General features: G+C 41.8%; 1 protein-coding gene across 1 annotated transcript in view; it reads left to right on the top strand.

Annotated features, from left to right (window-relative positions):
• Ptprb (protein tyrosine phosphatase receptor type B) overlaps window positions 1-21,022 on the top strand; it is an 88,107-nt gene that overhangs the window by 13,104 nt on the left and 53,981 nt on the right. Inside the window, exons 3-8 of the mRNA XM_041665071.1 lie at window positions 414-692; window positions 1,620-1,877; window positions 3,786-4,049; window positions 5,772-6,041; window positions 9,421-9,681; window positions 19,285-19,551. Of these exons, the coding sequence (XP_041521005.1) occupies window positions 414-692; window positions 1,620-1,877; window positions 3,786-4,049; window positions 5,772-6,041; window positions 9,421-9,681; window positions 19,285-19,551 (1,599 nt within the window). The remainder of the gene's footprint in view (window positions 1-413; window positions 693-1,619; window positions 1,878-3,785; window positions 4,050-5,771; window positions 6,042-9,420; window positions 9,682-19,284; window positions 19,552-21,022) is intronic.

Raw genomic sequence — 21,022 nt, 5'->3', positions numbered from 1 at the left:
ACTCAAACTTAAGTGTGTAAATAATACCAAGAATCCACAACCTAGGAAGAGACAGAGTGTAAATTTCAAATGCCTATTATCTCTTAATAGCTTGTATTTTCTGGTTGGATCATTGGTATTTAATCAAGCACAGGCTGGATGCTTGCAAGTTGAAGAAAACACTGTTTGGGCTATCAAGGTCAGATCTACCTTAACAAAAAGTCTTATCAAATAGTCACTAATAGGTAAAGGAGCCCTGTCTTTGAAAAAAAAACGAACAGTGGGTTTGCAGGTGTAACCACATGCCGGATTTTCCCCCACCAGGTAGCAGATTCTTTAAATTTTTAAGGAACATGACCCTTGGCTGCAGCAGAATAAACAGTTAGTTTCAAAGCCCTCACGCTGCCTTCTCTTTGATGGTGTTTGCCTTGCAGACCCTTCACCTCCTGCCAGCTTTGAAGTCAGCCCGGAGAAGACAACTTCAACCACCCTGCAGGTGAGGTGGACCCCTTCTTCTGGAAAAGTCACGTGGTATGAGGTGCAACTATTTGATGATAACAATCAAAAGATACAAGAGGTCCAAGTTCAAGAGAGTACCACACGGAGGCAATGCACTTTTTCGAACCTCACCGCTGGCAGTAATTACAAAATCGCCATCATGGCTGTTTCCAGAGAAAAACGTTCCTTTCCCGTGTATATCAATGGGTCAACAGGTAAGATCTGTATGGTCTGTGGCTAATAGCATGCAATATGTTTTCTTTTCTTCTTATTGATGGTGCTAGGGATGAAACCCCAGAGACCCCTGCGTGCTACGCAAACACTGTCCAGCCCTATGTGGCACCTTCAAAATGATATGTTATCAAAGGAAACGGGACTATGCCACCATCATACGTGAAAAAAGTAAATAACCCTTCAAAAGGTGGTTATAAGGGAGAGGAGACTGGACGGAGCGTGGGGCTAGGTGATTTTGAACAAGTCACCAGATTTCTCAGAAAACAGAATTTTCTCTTATTTAAAATAGATACTTCCTAAACATCTAATTCAAACCCATGAAAATGAGATTTTCTGCCTCATTTTCCAAATTTGCATCACAAAGCATATGTTTCCTCTTTTGTATATTCTCATAATATCACATTTTGATATCTTCTGAGTACTCTTTTGTTTAAAGTAAGTGTTTGCTTCCTGAATATGGTGAAAAACAATCCATCGAGTGTCCCCATGTGTCACGATGGCACTCCCAGGAAACGCATGGCTGTCCTGTAGCTTGCTCTCATCTCTGTCTCTGGTTACTTCTGTCTCTTTCCATTTTTCATCTCCTACGGTTTGTTCCTTTATCTCCTCGATTTATTGTCATTGGCAAGACTACACTGTCTTGGCCACACCTACCTTAATATCTATGAAACAGAGGAGATAAAAAAGGCAATGTATGATGTCCCTTTAGCCCTTAAAGCCTATGGGCTTTATAAAGGTGGTTAATGAAGGTTCCAGTGAACTCTCAAGAGGGTCATTACTAATTATTGCTATGATACAAACTACGATACAAAGAGAAGAATAAATAAATATATAAATTAAAGAACTATGTTTTCTACAAGGGGATTATGAGTGACCTTGTAATATGTGTTTTTTTTTTTTTCCACTAGTACCGTCTCCTGTGAAAGATATTGGCGTCTCCTCCAATCCTAATTCTCTCCTAATCTCCTGGGCTCATGGTTCTGGGAATGTGGAACAATACAGGCTGGTGCTCATGGATAAAGGGACCTTGGTTCAAGACAGGAATGTGGACAGGCATGATACTTCTTATACTTTATATGGACTGACCCCTGGACACCTATACAACCTCACTATTGTCACCATGGCTTCAGGACTACAAAACTACAGGTGGAAACTAGTAAGGACGGGTAAGTTCCTCTTCTTTAGCTAAACAAGAGCAAAGCTCAAACGAAGTTTAAATCAGGTTTGTTATTTGGATAATGGACAAGTTGAAATTCATATGAGTTATAGAAAGACTTGAACAGATATCCTCTTGATTAAAGAGAAAGAGTTGTCTTTTCGTCTAAAATTAAAGGTAGCCCTTGGTGGTATTTTGAAGTAGACAAAGTTATAACATGGTTCAAATTTCTCCATTTAATACATGTTTAAGGCTCCCTACTTCTGACTCATAAATAGGCATCTACTATTATCTTTGTGATCACCCACAGTGAGTTGGGGGTGCTTTTCTTAGTGTTGTATAGAGATACGTTTTTGTATGACAGCTATTTCCAAAGCCCTCTACCCAAGAAAATATGTGTCAGACAGCCTAACCTACACTGAAAAAGCTAATTGGTGCTACTTACTAATGTGATTCATTTAATTCATTTTTACTGTACGTTAGACATATGCCTAGCATTGCAAATTCATATACTTCAAGTTAGACAATGCCTGAGTTCTCAGAGAACTCACATTTGAATGATGCTAATTAGTGTAAAGTGTTGATAAAGTTTTTCTCTTTGTAGTTATTTCATTTTAAAATAATCTGTAAAGTAGATAGTACTATTGACATTGTTCCAGTAGAAAGAGTACCTGGAACTATAGGAAGCAGAGGAAGAAGATACTGGGGACTCCTACATATATGCATATCTTTTATAACACACCCCCAAAATATGTGATGTTCTTAAGAAAATGCACAAGATGTCTTAAGAGCTATCTGTAAATATCAAGAACAAATACAGCCAGGTATACACCTGCAGTCCCAGCACTCAGAAAGCTGAGGCAGGAGGATCACAAGTTTGAGGAGCACCTTGATTATAAAGCAAGTTCTAGGTCATCCTGTACTGAAGAGAAGAAGGGGGGCAGAGACAGAGAAAGACAGAGACAAAGGGACAGTTTGAGAAAGAGACACAGAGAGAGAGAGAGAGAGAGAGAGAGAGAGAGAGAGAACAAGTAAATTGCACTTTTGAGCATACTGTGCAAAATCACTGTGCTATAATCATCCTTTTAGCAAAACTGTATTAATTTATGTTATGTTATGTTATGTTATGTTATGTTATGTTATTAGGCACAGTTACAGTGTGTGTAAAAGGTAGGAAATGTATTCATCAAAACTTCTTTCTTGGCGTGAGTTTTCCTTTGATGAAAGAGTAACATGGCTTTTTATCATGACTTAATATAAAAAGTATTTCAGTGGGTCTGAGAAATGTAGTGGGTCAGCTGTCAAGAGTGCTGGGTGCTCGTCCAGAGTCTAGTTTCTAGCACCTTCAGTGGGCAGCTCACAACTACCCGTAACTCCAGCTCCTTAGACTTAATGTCCTCTTCTAGCGTTTGTGAGCACTTGGACACATGTGACTTACATTCACACACACACACACACACACACACACAAACACACACATGCACATACACACAAGAACAAAACCTGGTAAAAACTATTTTAGCACACAAATATTTACAACTACCAACTAATCAACCTATTTACTGTGTACTTAATGCTATTAAATATATAAATATAGACAAGCACACGCAAAAATAAATTAGGTAGATGGCAGACCTCTTTGTGAATTTTATCTAAAGAATCCCAGAGCACAGAGAACTGTCCAGTCTTCTGGGGGCAGCTTGCCAAGTCCCAGCCAGAATCCAGGCTCCTGGCTGCATGATAGCGTTCTTGCCATAGCATGGTCTTTCTTGGATTTCCAGTATCATTTTGCCTCTCAAGTGATTTTTCTCTTGATCAAACAGTATGTCCTGAAGGCGTTAAAGTTAAAGTCAAAATGTGGTCATAGGGAAGGCAATATCTGAGGAGTAATATCTCTGTTTCATCCGTTGCTAATTAGCTCCTATGGAAGTCTCAAATCTGAAGGTGACAAATGACGCCAGTTCGACCTCTCTGAAAGTCAAGTGGCAGAAACCCCTTGGAGATGTAGATTCCTACAACATCACCCTGTCTCACCAAGGGACCATCAAGGAATCCAAAACGTTAGCGCCGCGTGTTTCTGAAACTCAATTTAAAGACTTAGTTCCTGGGCGGCTTTACCAAGTTACCATCAGCAGCATCTCTGGGGAACTATCGGCTCGGAAGATAGCGATGGGCAGAACAGGTAAGTCAGCCTTCAAAATAGTCTGCTCAAGTCTATCTCAGAATACGACAAAATCATGTAGAAAGAAGCTTCTTTTCCTCCCTGGGAAGGAGAGTCTTTATGATCAAGAATGCCTATAGAATAAAACCCAAGAGCAGAGGAACATAGAGGGTTAATTGCATACAATTTGTCAATTAAACAAATGTGCTCAGGTTCCTGTGTGGCCTGTGTGTGTCCTTGCTCTCTGCTCTCCCATGCCATGTCACCTAAGTCACACAAATGCATGAGCATCAGTGTCAATAGAGAGAGCATTTCTGCCTCATCCTTACAAGGCGATGTTAGCACTTGACTGTGTTTCGTATAAATAATTTTATTAATTTATGTTACCTAGCAGTTACCTTGTTCTTTATGTAAATAAATTGCTGGATTACAAACCTTGGACACTTTTAAAGTGCTTATGATGTGCAATTGATTTCGGGCAAGGTTCTGAAAAGTACACTCTGTGGGCAAACCCGCTTGGTGGCTTGTTTTTGTATTTCCCCAAATGAAAACAGGATCTTTCCAGAGTCATTTATGTAGTTCAATACAAGTTGTTTTTTGTTTTTGTTTTAACCCACCTTTGCTTAATAGATCTTACATTTTGACCAAAGACTAACACACACACACCAAGAATAGAACCCTTTAGAAATGCTAGTGGCATTATTAATTTCACATGTCAGGCCCCATATAAACACTTTATACCTATTTCATTTATTTATCCCAAGAAAACTGTAAGCTAATAGCCATACTGTTAGTGTAGACATTGTACACATAACCAGGGATGATTAAATAACTTGTTCATGATCATTCTGGAATGTTCAAGAACATTCTGGAGCTTGACTTTAAACCAGATGGTTCTATCTGAGTCCAATCTCAGTGCCATTAGAGGTCTCAAGAAAGAGCTATATAGCCCAAAGAGACCGAGAGCAACATTCTCCTTTAGTAAAGTAGACTCTTAGTGGAAATGGCCTAGCAGCAGAACCCAGAAAGTGTAAACTTCCTGAAAAATAAAAAGGGAAAGAAGGGATATCTGTGAGAGAATAAATGATAGGAACAAGAGCTCGGAAGTCAGAGCTCAGGAGACACAGCTCTGCAGCACATAACCCTGAACACGCGAAAAGGAAGAGGGAAGGAGGGCTGGCTGCCGGGAGAAGTCAAGGGTTAGTCTAGGAGGAGAACAAGTCTGATCTTGTAGCAACGCGAATGTAAATGAAGGACCTGGGGTTCCATTGGTCATTTTTTTGAAAAGACTCTGAGTGTTTGTACTCAAAACACGCCTAAAGCCATGATGCAAAAAGTTTGTTCTGTGCAGTTGGAATAAAAAAAAATTAAGACTGTTTCGTGACCACAATATCCAGCATCTTTTCCCAAAGATGTCGCACCATGAGATGCAATGTCAATGTGATCTCCAGGGATCGCAAACAAGCAAAGAAAAACAGCAATTGCGTCACTAGGCTAGGAACAGTGTTGCAAGAGAGTGCATAACTGTTGTGTAATGAAATGATTTTCACGTGTGTTTCTTGAATGTCAAATGTCTTCAAAATGAAAAAAAAAGTACTCACCTGAGGTACGCAGATCTCTGGAAGGGATACAAATGTGTACAAAAGCAGACAATGTGTACTTTATATATTGCTTCCTATGAAAAGAAAATGGATATTCTTAAATTTCGTTTTTAACGCCCCCTTGGCATATATCCTTGTTTAGTTCCAGAAAAAGTGAGGAATCTGGTTTCCTACAACGAGATTTGGATGAAGTCCTTCGCAGTGAACTGGACGCCCCCTGCTGGAGACTGGGAGCACTACCGCATCTTGCTCTTCAATGAATCGGTGGCGCTGCTCAATGCCACCATGGGAAAGGTGGAAACGCACTATGTCATGGATGCCGTGGAGCTCGTACCAGGAAGACAGTATGAGGTGGAAGTCATTGTTGAAAGTGGCAACCTGAGGAATTCTGAGCGCTGTCAAGGCAGGACAGGTAAACAACCGCGAAGGGGTTCGTGATTGGCAGAACTTAATTCGTTCCCTGTCTCACGTAACCAGATACATGATATTTCTGTACTCCCTCGAGATGAAGTATTAAGAGATTAACAGAGTTTCTAACATTTACTGTTGTCAAATTTTAGCATCAAGCAAGCTTCCTTTCCACTGGTCACTCCATTATTTCATGAAAGAAAAGACATTTTAAAGATGTATTTTTTTTGTTTTTTCCGTTTATTTATTTATTAAAGATTTCTATCTCTTCCCCGCCACCGCCTCCCATTTCCCTTCCCCTCCCCCAATCAAGTTCCCCTCCCGTGTCAGCCCATAGAGCTATCAGGGTTCCCTGCCCCGTGGGAAGTCCAAGGACCACCCACCTCCATCCAGGTCTCGGACAATGAGGACTACTGAGAACTCAAGAACAATGGCAATGGGTTTTTGATCCTACTGCACGTACTGGCTTTGTGGGAGCCTAGGCAGTTTGGATGCTCACCTTGCTAAAGATGTATTTTTTATGATCTTTAAACTATGTGTTGGTTGGAGGGAGGCAGCATGTGCGCCTAAGTCCAGCAGAGGGCAGAGGATCCCAAAGAACCTGAGTTAAAAGAACTTGGGAGGGGTCCAACCTGAGGTCCTGTGCAAGAACAGCAAGTACTCTCAACCACCAACCTATCTCTCCAGCCCCAAGAAAAGCCACTTTAAACGCCAAAACAACAGGAAAGACGCAATCTGAGACTAAAGACCGATCTTCCAAAATGTGTCTGTAACCCAATTCCCATTGCTTTGTCCTAATATTGGCTACTCTGAGGAGTTCAGGTAGCGGGGTTGAGTGACTGACGTGGAGAGGGATATGTTAGGATGACAGGAAAGGCAGGGTTAAGACACGTGGATCTTGATCATTTCCTTGTCACGTTTATGTGGCATTTCTGATCATTTCCTTGTCACGTTTATGTGGCATTTCTTTGGCAGATATTAACACACACACACACACACCACCGCCATAAAAATCTGTCTTCTCACCTTTCAAGTGTGATGGTTATCCTTCCAAGTTCAACATTTCTATGATCGTTGGGATGTAGAATAGCCCAAACTTGCAGTGAAATTCATCTCTCTTAGTCTTGCTTGCTAAAGAAATAACTACCCTGATCCAGTGTTCTCATGAGAAGAATGCCAAAGAGGATGGTTGTGATAGCCACTTAACTCACCAACTGTATCTTTCAGGGACCTTTTCCTTTTTCAAATATTAATGTCTGATGGATAATGAACAAAGGCACAGCCAGCATAAGAAAGACCACTCACAGCACCGGGTGTCTTTGTCATCCTCCCTCCCCCATATTTTGCCAATCACTTCGAGCAATCTGGAAACATAAGATGAATAAACAGTAGAGACCAACATCATTGCCGCAATTCTATAAAGAACCCTCCTCCAACTTTGATTTTTAATTTATTTCCTGCTCAATTTGTTTTCAGACTATATCATTTCTTCAGTTTCTTCTGTGGAATCTCGTCTCCTAGTTTAGAAACTCCCTGTTCTCTTTCGATAAGGTTCATGTCCATGTGGCTGGAGGGTTTGGAAATCTGGCTCAGAGCAGTGTGCATCTTTAAGACTTGCCTGAATCCACGCAAAACCCTTAACTGTCTCTCTCTGCGTTTCTAAACACAAGTTGCAAAGCAATTCAACGCTCTCTTGGGGCCTCTGACCCAGTGTTCTGCCCCATTGTTTGGCCTGGACCCCACATACTAGTAAGGCTGCAATGTTCACACTGTTTCTTTAAAATTTTGTCTTTCAGATACTTGATGAGTTTTTTTTCCAGAAACACATGCCCTTGATGGCCTAGGTGTTTTTGCAAATTTCCTTAGAGTGAATGCAAAAAATTGAACCCCTTGATTTGCACCTTTTTTTTCAGGGTTTTCTGGTTCATTCAAGTAGCAAACAGGTGAAACATTTATCTAATTATTCTTTACCAATAAAAATCAAGAGTCAGATGTTGGGGTAAAAATTTTAATGATCAGAGAAGCTGTGGAGAAGCCACCAGCGACCTCCTATCTCTCCTGTTCCTCCATCCGAACGGCTGAGATCCTCTTTCAGTCCTACCTTACTGCTTCCTGTCTCCTCTCTGTACTCAGTCCTCCAAAACCTCTATGGTTAATTTTGGTCAGCTAATGGCTAGCTCCACCCTCTGACTCAAAGCAAACTTTACTGTCAGAATGTGATGAAAATATCACACAACAGCAAACCGATCTCATACCTTGAGCCAAAAAAAAAAAAAAAGGAAGAGCGAAGGTGTCTTTTTAAAAACCACGCTTCCAGATGATGAATAAGGTAGCTTGAGGTAGGCCTTGACAGAAACCAACACTGACTTGTTTACCCAGATGAGGAAAGATGTGGTGATCCATTACCACGGAACTATAGAAAATTTCAAATCAAATTGTAGTTTCATACAATTGACTCTTTTTAACATTTGGCTTCCGTCTTGTTTTGTGGAATCAATATTTTGCTGTTAACAATACCTTCTAGACATAGTGATAACGTCTTTTAAAGAAGTGGAAGAAATTAAGATCCTTTGAAGATAAGGGCTGCCCTTACTAAGATCTTTATTATAACTTCCCAGTTGCCTTCCCCTTCATGGCACAGCAGGGTTCCCTCAGAAATAAAGTGTGGGACACTTGGTCTTTTAAAGCTTTGAGAGTAGTAAAAAGTTCTCACTCCACTTAAATAAGCAATCATAGTCTATATGAATGCCCAGATCACGGAGTGCCCCCAAAGTCAACTAGGAGACCAAATCCTGTATGTAAAAGCAAAGAGCCTTTATTCTTACTCAAGTTTGAACTCGGACTCTCCGTGTGTCCAATGTATTGAAGAGATCATAGAAACCCGAGCTCAGTAGGGGTGGTATTTTTATAATAGCAAAGGTCGAGGTAAGGGATTTCTAAGGTTCAGGACCTCTGATAGGCTGACATTTGTCTAGGGGTGTCCTGGTGAAAAGCGATGTGTGTGTGCTGGCAGGTGATCCTATCCACAATGGTTGGAACATGAGGAATTATCTTTGGACGGTCTGTTCCTGCGTGGTGCCTGGGTGGTATCAGTTTGTGGTCTTTCTTGGAACCAGGTATTGCCCTAGGGTGAACTGCTGAGACTCAGGCCTCTGTTGAGCTTGTCATGACTGGTCCAACAGTCTATTCATTATAGTTTTGTGGTCACGGGATTTTGCCTAATGATTTTCAAAACAAGGATCTACAAGAATAGAGAAGTCTTGGGGCTGGCGAGATGGCTGAGCAGTTAAGAGCACACCCTACTTCTGCAGAGCCCAGAACAGACGGTCTCTAAAATTTTCTAATGGATCAATGACCTCAAGTCTCAATTGATTTTTCCTCAGTCCCCCTGGCTGTCATCCAGCTTCGTGTCAAACATGCTAACGAGACATCACTGGGCATCATGTGGCAGGCCCCCGGAGGGGAATGGGAGAAATACATCATTTCCCTGACTGACAGAGACCTCTTAGTCATCCACAAATCCCTCTGTAAAGACACCAGAGAATTCACCTTTACGGACCTGGTCCCTGGACGAAAGTACAAGGCTACCATCACTACTATGAGTGGAGATTTAAAACAGTCGTCTTCAACAAAAGGAAGAACGGGTAATACTATTCTCAGTGTTTACACTTTACAATGGTATCCTCCGAAACTTGCACGTATCTATGCTTATTAGGTACTTGGCATGCCATTAAGAGCCTTTCTTTTGTATTTTCTCTTTTACCAAATTTCTTCTTTTCCTTAGCTGTATTTTCCTAACTAGAATGCAGTAGAGAATAACCTTACCATGAAGTTGTATTGAAAAAGAGGACAGAAAAGGGGGACACTACGGAGAACAGGAAGTATGGGCAAAAGTATTCTTTCTAGTTATGAAAAGAGCAGGCTATTTTATGTTGATTCTAACAGCTAAAGAAAAGGGGGATGCTGATATTGTCAGGGGAGGGGAAGGTGTTGTCATTCAGTGAGGGATACAGGATCTATAGCGCTTTGGGAGAATTGGCTCTAAGGAGAGTGGATGACTGCACTTCAGTGTCTGCAGGGAAAGAAAGGACTCGAGTACCCATGCCAGCAGGTGCACATGCAATGTTGAGCCCGGCTCCTAAAATTCCGATCATTTTCTCAGTGATGTAGGAAACAACATCCCAACCAAGACTGGTGTTAGCCGTGTAGATGCCCTGGGTTGTCCGTATGGTCTTTTCCTCTTTCTTCAGCTTTGTTGGAATATGTTTGAGTGTTTGCCTGCTTGTATGTATGTGTACTGCTGGAAGAGAATGTCCCGTCCCCAGGAACTGGAGTTACAGATAGTTGTGAGCCACCCTGTGGTCGCTAGGAAAGAAACCCAGGCCGTCTCCTAGAGCAGCAAGTGTTCTTAACTGCAGAACCCCCTCCATTCCCTGTATTTCTCCTTGCGACCTGCAGCTCCCCAAAACATGGCTTTGTGACGCCATGCTCTGTTCAGATTTCCTTTCAACTTAGCCACCTGTTTGTCCTTCTTTCCTGTGTTTCAGAAGTTCCAAGTAAGAGGGTTTGTCCTTTGTTCTGAAGGACATTTTTTAAATTCCTTATTGAAAGGTCCTATGGACAAACTCTCTCTGCTTTTACCTTTTTTTTTCTTTTCTGGGTGTGTCTTTACATAGATCTCCGTCTCGCAAAGCAGTTTTCCTATGTTTATGTCTTGAAAGGTATTTTCTATCAGGACACTGGAAGAATTTTCCTAGTTTCTCTGGTACTTATTGTCTGTTAAGAAGCAGGCTTCCGGTCTAATCCTTCCTTTCCCATGAGAAGTCCGTTTAATATGGTCTTTATAATCACCACCCCCTTTACCTCTGCCGTCCTGCTGTGCCAGAGGAACGATCTAGGTACAGAAATCCTTTTACTCCTTTACCTGAGATTGGTTGGGACATCTGTTCTTTCAAATCACCGTCTTTCCTCAATCCTGGAAATTTTCCGCGATTATCTCTCCAGCACTGTCTCTTGCCTCCTTCCCATTCCCCATTTGTAACAAGCTTTGCAGTTGATGTATTCACTTTCTGGTCTGCACTTTGCACGATTGCTTCAGCTGTTTGTTTCAGCTCATGAATTCTTCTTCCCCGCTCTCTCAGCTCTCTCTCATCTATTAAATTCTGTTATAGTTTTGACTTTTATATGTTCCCTTTGATTTTCTCTTTTCTATATATGTTATTTTGCCCTCTAGTTAAATATATACTACACTCAGACACACACAGTCTCACAGTCTCTCTCTCTCTCTCTCTCTCTCTCTCTCCTCTCTCTCTCATACACACATGTACACTGAACAAGAGTTTTATGACTGAGCTATCTCCCAAGCCCTTTAGATATGTACTCTTTTATAACCATATGTAAATTTAAATATAGTAATATTTACATATAATTATATGTAAATAAAAATGTTAGCTTTGCATTCTGTCTGTCATTATACTGAAATCTGAACTCCAGCCGTCAAGGGCTACTGTTTGTTGATTTTTGAGGCTATTTGCTCATACTGCTTTATTTCTTTAAATGTTTCTCTCTTTTTTTTTCTATAAGCTTATATTCCTTGGAATCTTAGTCTATGAGTATTCTCTAAGGCTTTGTTTGAAGATGCATTTCAGAAAGAACTTTCATCTGATTCTTCCCCAGGACTGCTGTCAACTCAGAACTAGCTTAACATAATTAGTCCGTCTGAGGATTTTGAGACACGTACACTTGGGAATTCCAGCTGTGAAATTACCTGGCGTGAGTGAGAAGGAAACAGAACATGCAACAAACCCACTTGGGAGTTTGTAGAGGGAGTTTGTACAGGCCTGGGGAAGTCAGTGTGCAGAGAGAGAGAGAGAGAGAGAGAGAGAGAGAGAGAGAGAGAGAGAGCGCATCCAGCTTTTAAAAGCTGCGTAATGCATGTGCACAGGGGGGTGACATGATTACGTCATACACAGATGACGGGGTTCATGCATTCTCTCAAGGGCTTAGCTGAGTCATATGTGGATGATGTAACCACACCACACATGGGTCACACAGGGCCCTTTAACATCCCTGGGGCCATTAGGCACTTCTGTCTGAGGGCTTGTCTGCACATGCATGGCCCTAGAACCTGGAAGTGTCAGCCTGATGTGGCTGAAATCATAACATTCCACTCTTTTTTATTATAAAAATTTGGGGGAGTTAGGTCTCTTTAATGGGTGGGAATGGGGTGTCATAAGGTCTCTCATAACTACTTCCTGCTGATTTTGTGGGCGTCGGAGAGTTGACATGCTTGACCACGTCCTGGGGTGGCTGATTACTTTTGTGTTTTTCTGGGCTCTGTAGAACTGCCTGGCTGGCAGCTTGAACCTCGCAAAATGCTGGAAAGGCAGAAAATTATGTCTGGAAAAAATTTTAGATCCCGGTGATTAAGGGAGGAAAGTCCCAAGATGGTAGGTAGAAGGGGATTGGGGGGGGGGGGTGGAGGAGGGAATTTTCCAGGAGTTCCCAAGACCAGGAATGATAAGGGAAGAATTAAATGATACTTATCCTGGGTGAGTCTGGTCCTTTTTTTTTTTTTTTTTTTTTGATTTTTCGAGACATGGTTTCTCCGTGGCTTTTTGGTTCCTGTCCTGGAACTAGCTCTTGTGGACCAGGCTGGCCTCGAACTCACAGAGATCTGCCTGCCTCTGCCTCCCAGGTGCTGGGATTAAAAGCATGCACCACCCCCGCCCGGCTGCTCCATTTAGATAGGTCCAATTGGCTCCCTGGAGCTTATGAAAAAAATGTTTGAAAAGAAATTTTAAATTTTAGACATATTAAAAACTTATAATTACGTTGATACAGTGTTAGAATGGAAGATGGTGGAGAGGGGGAAGGAAAAGAAGGGAGGATTATTAAAAAGGATAATTATTAGACTCCTCAATGTTTTACCGAAAGCAAATCTTAAGACACTTGTTTTCTTTAGCATCATGGTATTACTTTAACATCCAAGAGACACTGCTGCAGTCAGTGACAAACCTGTTATGTTAAAGTCTGTTTTGTGAGTTTTTGGAATCTGGGGCTGTGAATGTCCCCAAATTCACTATTGTTTCTTACCACCCGGGATTTTGACAGTCCTTGTACCTCTGGCTCTATATTTAGTGATGGTCCCTGTAATAACAGCTGAGTGGTTAATCTGGAAATTTAAGTATGACATTAGAGATATAGAGAAGTTGGTAAAGCAGATAGGAGAAAGAGGAAGAGGGAGAATATATATATGGAGTTTTGGCACAGGGGAGTTGAGTACAGTGATGAGACTTTTATTTTTCTGGAACTGGAGAAAGAGTGGCTGGTCTTGGTGCCCTCTGGAACTTAAGAGAACAGGGCCTGTTTGAGTTACCATATATGAGGGAGTATCTTGAGCTGGAAGAGTAAAAGGTTTAAGGTGGGACAGGTGAATCCAATGAGAAGAGTCCCTCGAGCTTGGCAGCTGTGGGAGTTACAAGAATTACTTTAAAGGGGCCCTGCCATTTAGGGGAAAAGGGTGAGGGGCATTGATCTAGGGGAGAAAACAGTACCTGATCTCCTATTTTAATCAGCAGTGGGCATGAATTGGCACCCGGTTGAGGTAATGAGTAGTCAGTAAAATCCCATAATAGGGAGCGAAGATGGGATAACAGCAGAGCAAGCAGGTGATCAGGAAGGGGAGAGGTTTTAGGTGAGAGACCAGGGGTTAAAACCAGATGCCCAAACATGAGTTCAAAGGGAAAGATGAAAAGGTGGCTTTTTGGGAAGAGCCCTAAGCCTAAGAAGGGCCAGAGGCAAAAGTTTTACCCAGTTGAGGTGAAGCTTCTGTAACATCTTTTAAGGAACTGTTAGTTCGTTCTACCTTCCCTGAAGACTGAGGGTGGTATGGGATACGAAAATACCAGGGCATGTTAAGAGGCTCAGACAAAGTTTGAGAGATCTAGGAGGTAAACTCTGGGCCATTATCTGACAGAAGAGAGGTTGGGATTCTAAGCCAGGTGATAATTTCTCAGAGAAGAACATCAGGAACTCTCTGGGCACTCTTGTTAGTAGTGGGAAACGCTTCAGTCCACCCAGACATGGAGTCCACCAAAACCAGGAGATATTTAACTCATCTGACTGTGGGCTTATGAGTAAAACCAAGCTGCCAGTCAGTTCCTGGAAGGGAGACCCTGGCCTGGTGGGTGGGAAAAGGGAAGCTACGATCTTTGGTCTTGGGATCTGACTTTTGACAGATTTTCCAAGAGGCACTGGTAGCTTTTAAGAGCTCTAAGTCCTCCGGGGTGGGTTGGAGGTAAGCCTTGACAAAATGAAACAAAGCTTTGCTATTAGAGCTGATGTAGTTAGGACAGAATTTGCTGGGTGTCAGGGGGTGTCTGTAAGAATGTGGGAATCCCTGAGGTGACTGAGGTAAGTTTGGGCTCTGGAATGCTGCTGTCCTAGCTGCTTGGTCAGCCTGGTGACAGCAAAGATATTTCAAGATTGAAAGCTGAGAGGAATAAAGAAAAAAAGCATCCTTAAGATCCAGAACTGAGAAGTGGGAGGTTCCTGGGAATATAGTGGAAAGAAGTGTATAAGGGTTAGGCACTACAGGATGAAGAGGGACCACTGAGGAGTTAATAAGCTGGAGGTCTTGAACCAGGTGATAGGTTCCATTAAGTTTTTTAACAGCAAGTATAGGGGTGTTAAAGGGAGAAGAGGTGCAGCAAAGTAGTTTTTTCTTAGAGGGTCAGAGATAATAGCCTTAAGTCCCCTAAGGCTCTGGAGAGAGAGGGGGTACTGAGCTTAAGTAATATATTTATTAGGGTCTTGTCATTGGATAATGATGGGGGAGTGGTGTTTAGCATCAGAAGGGTTTGGGGTGTCCCAGACTTGGGAATCTACCTGGGAGGCTGGTAGATGAAAAGATACATTGGAGCTGGGAGGTTGGGAGGCTAGAAGGAGGAGAAGAGCTGTTGGTGAGTCTGAGGTAAGGTGAATGGAAGGAGCAAATGAAATGAAAGCTCCTACTTTTGCTAAAATAATCTCTTCCCGTAAGAGGTAGCAGGCAGGTTGGCCTCAACCGTAGCTGTGAAGGACATGGTTGGGGGCTGTCCCCCTGTTTTTAGGAACACCAGAAGATTTCCGGGAGCTCAACGGTCAATTCCTCAGGTTCAGAGAAATGGTCAAGCTGACCAGAATGGGGGAAACTCATCCACTGAAGCCAGTGATGTGTGTAGAAATCACGCTCAGGCAGATGGAACACATGGTTGTTGTGGAAAAAAATACCCAGTTCAGGATCTCGACCCCAGGAGAAGGGCTCGGGGCCAGAGAGCCTCCCAAGTCTCATGGTACCAATAAAATCACCTGGCGTGAGTGAGAAGGAAACACAGAACATGCAACAAACCTGCTTAGGAGTTTATTAGAGGGGGCATGCACAGGCTGGGGAAGTCAGTGTGCAGAGAGAAAGATAGAGCGTCCAGCTTTTAAAAGCTGCCTAGTGCATGCACACAGGGGGTTGACGTGGGTACGTCATACGCAGATGACAGGACTCACCCATGCGTGCAAGGGCTTAGCCGAGTCATACGTGGCTGATGCAACCACACCACATGTGGGTCATTCAGGGCCCTTTAACATCCCCGGGGCCATTAGGCACTTCTGCCTGAGGGCTTGTCCTCACATGCATGGCCCTAGAACCTCGAAGTGTCAACCTTATTGGGGCTGAGATCATAACAAGCTACATGCACACAGAAAGTACCTCAAGGTTAGGAATTTTCAAGAAGGCTTGGGTGTTAGATCCATGGCAGAGACATTTCCCAGCACATATAAAATCATAAAGCCTACAAAAAAAAAAATCTCGAAGGAAATGGTTTTCTCCTGCCAATGCTAAGAAGGCTGCTGTGGTATGGGACACTCGGGAGGCAGAGGCAGGCGGATCTCTGTGAGTTCGAGACCAGCCTGGTCTACAGAGCTAGTTCCAGGACAGGCTCCAAAACCACAGAGAAACCCTGTCTCGAAAAACAAAAAAAAAAAAAAAAAAAAGGAAACAGAGAAAGAATAGACTTTCAGGATACAGTTCTATGTGGGCTCAGCCATCAGCCTACTAAGCCCAAGAGTCCTCCACTTTACCTCCCATCTGCAGGAGTCTACAGCAATGTAAAAACAAAGTGTGAATTCATGTCTGAAACATACGCTGAAGGCAACAGCTTGCTTCAGTACTTCAGTGACCACTTACTTACCAGCCACTGAGAATGCCTTGCGTTCCTGACAATGTATTGTTCCATTTGTTTTTTTGTTTGTTTGTTTGTTTTTATCCAATACATAGGATACACTTATTGGAGTGATCCTTCATGGTATTAGTCTAGCATACAGCTGGAAATGAAAGCCCAAGGCATTATTTTGTACCCTAATATTTTCATCACCTCATCACTCATATCGTTGGGCGATATAGTAAGTGTAATATAGTATTTGTTTAACTTTTCAAGGAAGTGTTGGTCCCTCTTCTACAGCAATTGAAATGTTTCTTTTCTTACATTTTGAGATGGGGTCTCACTTTGGTGCCCAGGACAGTCTCAAACACCTGGGCTCAAGAGACTCTTCTGTTTCAGCCACCCATTAGTTAGCTGGGACTATAGACATTTGCCACCGTGCCCAGCTAGATTATAAAACTTTACATTTCTGTAAACAATGTATGAGCGTTCCAGGCAGCACTTGGTATTGTCTGTCTATGTGTCTCTTTGTTTATCTTAAAATTAAACCTTTCCAGTAGGTGTGTTAGTGGGAGCTCACATCCACTGACTTGAGAATCCTTCCCTGTGCCTTTTCACTGTCTTTTATCTCCTTTGGGAAAGGTTATGTCAGATATTTTGCTAATTGCCATTGTTTTCTTAACAAACAGATTTGTATGTATGTGTGTGGTGTACACATGTGTGAGCTCGCGTGTAAGCAGGTACACTCACACACCTGAGTGCCTGTGGCACCCAGAGGTTAATGTCAGGATGTCACCTTTCGTCTCTATTTTGAAAGTACGTTTGTTTTTCTCGGTGAGTCTGTGGGCATGCACATACTGTAGCACCTGTGAGGGGATCGGAGGGAAACCTGTGGGAGTCAGTGCTCTCTCCGTCTACCGCGAGAGTCCCAGGAATGGACACAAGTGGTCAGGCATGGAAGCCATCGCTTACCCTGCTGAGTCACCTCACCAGCCTAACAAACAAAAGTTTTGAGACTTGTTATTTTTATACCCAAGTTAGAAATGTGTGTTGCAAATGTTCTCTTCTGGTGTGTGGCTCGTTTTCTTATTGTTGAATTTAGTGTGTTTTGGTGAGTAGCGGTGCTTAATTTTGATATCAAACTGTTCAGACCATTTATAGACAATGCTTTTGGTAGCACACTTGAAAGCTCGGCCTACCAAAGGGCCACAGAGATCTTCCCTGGAACACTTATAGGCTTAGACTTACACCACGGGCCTACAAACCATTCTTGTATTAAATTTTAATTGACCTCTATTGCTATTAAATATTATTACGTTAATATATAAATGTTAAATATGAAATTTCCTTTTTCATATGTACATCTAATAATTCCAGAGATATTTGTTGAAAATGCTACCCTTCTTCACAAAATTGTCTTATGATTCTTTCTAGAAATTGACTATATATATAGTCTTTATATGTGTGTACACATATATATAAACATATACGTTTTAAATGCATAGATATATGTACACATGTGCATATATGTGCATAATGTATGCTCATCTGTATATTGCATATATGTATGCATATAAGTAAATACTTGTGCACATGTATGTGTAACATAGATACACATGCACACATACATGTATATATGCATGTAAACATATATTGTATATATAGTATATATACATGTATGTATATACATGCATAAATATGGGAAGTACAGGAACTATAGTTATCAAAACACAAAACAGCTAAATATATATATATAGATAGATAGATAGAGAGAAAGAGAGAGAGAGAGAGAGAGAGAGAGAGAGAGAGAGACTATTTTCTGGGATGTCCTATTTTTTTCATTCCTTTCTATGTCTGTCTGTCTTTTTCCAGTTTTATTTACACTGTCCTGATTACTATAACTTTCTAGTAAAATTGGCTGACATTTGTCCTTAAGCTGTGTTTTGTGATTAGTGGGGGTTGGGGGGGTTGTTTTCTTTGTTTTAACTGTTTTGATAATTATAGTTCCTTTACTTCCCATATACATTTTAAAAGCAGAAGGTTTTAAAACCAGCCTGCGTTTTGTAACACTTTTGGTCAACATATTTGCATCTTAATACAAAAGTTATTGAGCTTTGGAAAGGGAGTCTATTAAAGCTCTGGTTGTTATAATTTAAGAAAGGTGTGCAAAAAGAAGCAAGTGTTAATTTCAGTATCTGTGAACATCAACTAATGGATGTCTTGGAAGCGACAGTAGTTGATAATTTAGAAAAAGGTCACAGGCTCAGGGGTAAGAGAGCTCTAGCTTGGATACCTGGTTGATTACTTATCAAGCTGTGGTGTAAGATCAAAAAGTTCCTATTCTATGAGCTTCGGTTTCCTCCTTAGTAAAAGAAATATGAAATCAACTATATAGATGCTTGTGTATATTAGATAATATACCCTCTAAAATGCCTTCTGCTCTAACTGAAAGGTAATAGGTGTTCACTAATTACTATAATAGTCATTGATGTCATATATATATATATAATATATGTAACAATGCTATATATTATATAGCATTTTCATGAACAATAGCAATAACCCTTTGGAGAATATACTTACAAAAAAGTAACCAACTTGCTAGGCCATAACCTAACCACCAGCTTGAAGGAATTTCCCATTGCTACCCTGTAACAGACATTGGCTCTGGTAGATTATGTGATTTTGTGTTCTTGTAGAATAAGGATCGATAAAATTATACTAAATAAGTCTAAAGCAACAGTTTCTGTTACATAAATGTCAAAGCCCAGTAATAAGCATCGTAGTCTCATTATTAGTCTTAACTGACTTTGATTAATGGAAAACTGTTGTATAAACAGCTGGTTAAACTGATTGAACCCTGTAGAGGAATAAGCGTCCATATGCCACAAGAAACAGGGTGAAACACCCATGGAAAAAACAAACAAGACATGTTTTATACCTGCAGCTCTTTAGTCTGTCTCCACTGTGACTCTCTGACTCCTCGTTCTTATTCTACTTGCCTTGGGGTGACTGAGCCTAATGGGTTTTCATCTTCTATCCACTGCCTTTTAGTGCCTGCCCATGTGACTGACTTGCATGTTACCAACCAAGGGACGGCCAGCAGCCTGTTCACAAACTGGACAAAGGCCTTAGGAGATGTAGAGTTCTACCAAGTCTTACTGATCCATGAGAATGTGGTCATCAAAAACGAGAGCGTCTCCAGTGAGACCAGCAGATACAGCTTCCACGCTCTGAAATCCGGCAGCCTCTACTCGGTGGTGGTGACCACAGTGAGCGGAGGGATTTCTTCCCGGCAGGTGGTGGCAGAAGGCCGAACAGGTAAGAAGTGCCTATATGTGTCTGCAGCTTCCAGATACATTAGTACGTGGAGCCGCCTTCCATTTTAAACATCCTAAAATGAGATGTAATTCTCCAGTGGCTTATGCAGAGTCTTGCTATGGTGCCCAGGCTGACTCTGAACTTTCTGGCTCTTACCAGCCTCCTGCCTCAGCTTCTCCAACAACTGGGACAACAGGAATATACCGCTGAACTTGTGTAGAAGTCACATATATGTTTTGTAAGCAATATCATCAAATGCTTAGTGCTGAATGCCACCTAAATGATACCCCTGGCCTTTACTGGTCCTGTCAGTTGAAACTGCGAGCTGAGAAGACAATTAAGTATCAGTATGGCTACTGTGTCAGAGAACCTCAGCACCAAAGAAAAAAGTGGAATTTTTCTACATCATACATTGGAAGCCCACAAGAGTAATATATTATTTCAAATAATATATGAAATTTATGTTCCAGTTTCTTAGAGAAAAATATACAAACCCAATTGACACTTTGATAACTATGGTTAAACTCAGAATCAGGTCAACAAACTTGACCTCTTAATTTTACATGATTATTATAAGTTGGATCCAGGCATCTTTATCTATAAACCCGACGCTCAGATAGCAATTAAGAGTTGTGATGTCATGTATAAATCTCTTGCCAAAACCACCAGTGTCCCCTACTTTGCTGTATTAACTTTCAGAGGAGCAGCTACGAAACTGAACCTATGTCTCTTGGTCTTAGTAGAAATTCCCTGACACCTGCCAGTGCTCTCTTTCTGTGGCCCTAGACGTAAGAAAGCTACCAGTGTCTTTCCTGAGACCCGATACCCTCTCCCTTCTCTTGTAAAAGTTACTGGCACCATGATTCAGTGTAGTGCGGTCAGAGTGGAGGGCTGAACATCTGAAAAGGCCCGTGTGTCCATCTTCCTGTGAGCTGCAGCCCGTATCGGTCAGGTTAGAGGGACCTGTGTCCTATCACACTACTGGGCAATGTGGCCGCTCCTGACCAGACAACTCTACTGACTGATTCTTCTCCAAGTACAAATCAAGATCTAGGCTCCTACTACCTGACGGTTTCCTTCCTCTGGATTCCCGCAACTCTTTCCACTCCTGTAGAGACTTGAGGTAGAGACCGGACATGGTCTGGAAGAGATCAGTAGGCCTGGAAGCAGAGGTAGCTTTTCTAGCCTCATTGTGCTGGACAGAGCTGTTGCGTGGCTGTAGTTAGTGTCATCTGACTGCAGGAGAAGCTGAGAAATATGGTCTAGATGCGCTTTAAGAGGAAAGGCAGTCAGTTGGTAAGCTAGTCATACTCTGTCCCGGGTTCATTTCTATTTTAAACACCACAAAGGATTGGGGATGTATCTCAGGGATAGAGCATTTGTTTCACAGACACAAAACCTTGAATTTAATCCCAGTACCACCGAAAGAAAAAGCTATCCCAATACTAATAGACATACCACAAAGGCTATC

The sequence above is a fragment of the Microtus oregoni genome, unplaced genomic scaffold (genome assembly GCF_018167655.1).
Source record: "Microtus oregoni isolate MIOR12 unplaced genomic scaffold, Mior012 000001F_ref0000356, whole genome shotgun sequence".
NCBI classification, from domain to species: Eukaryota; Metazoa; Chordata; class Mammalia; order Rodentia; family Cricetidae; genus Microtus; species Microtus oregoni.
This window is presented reverse-complemented; position numbering and strand designations above follow the sequence as displayed.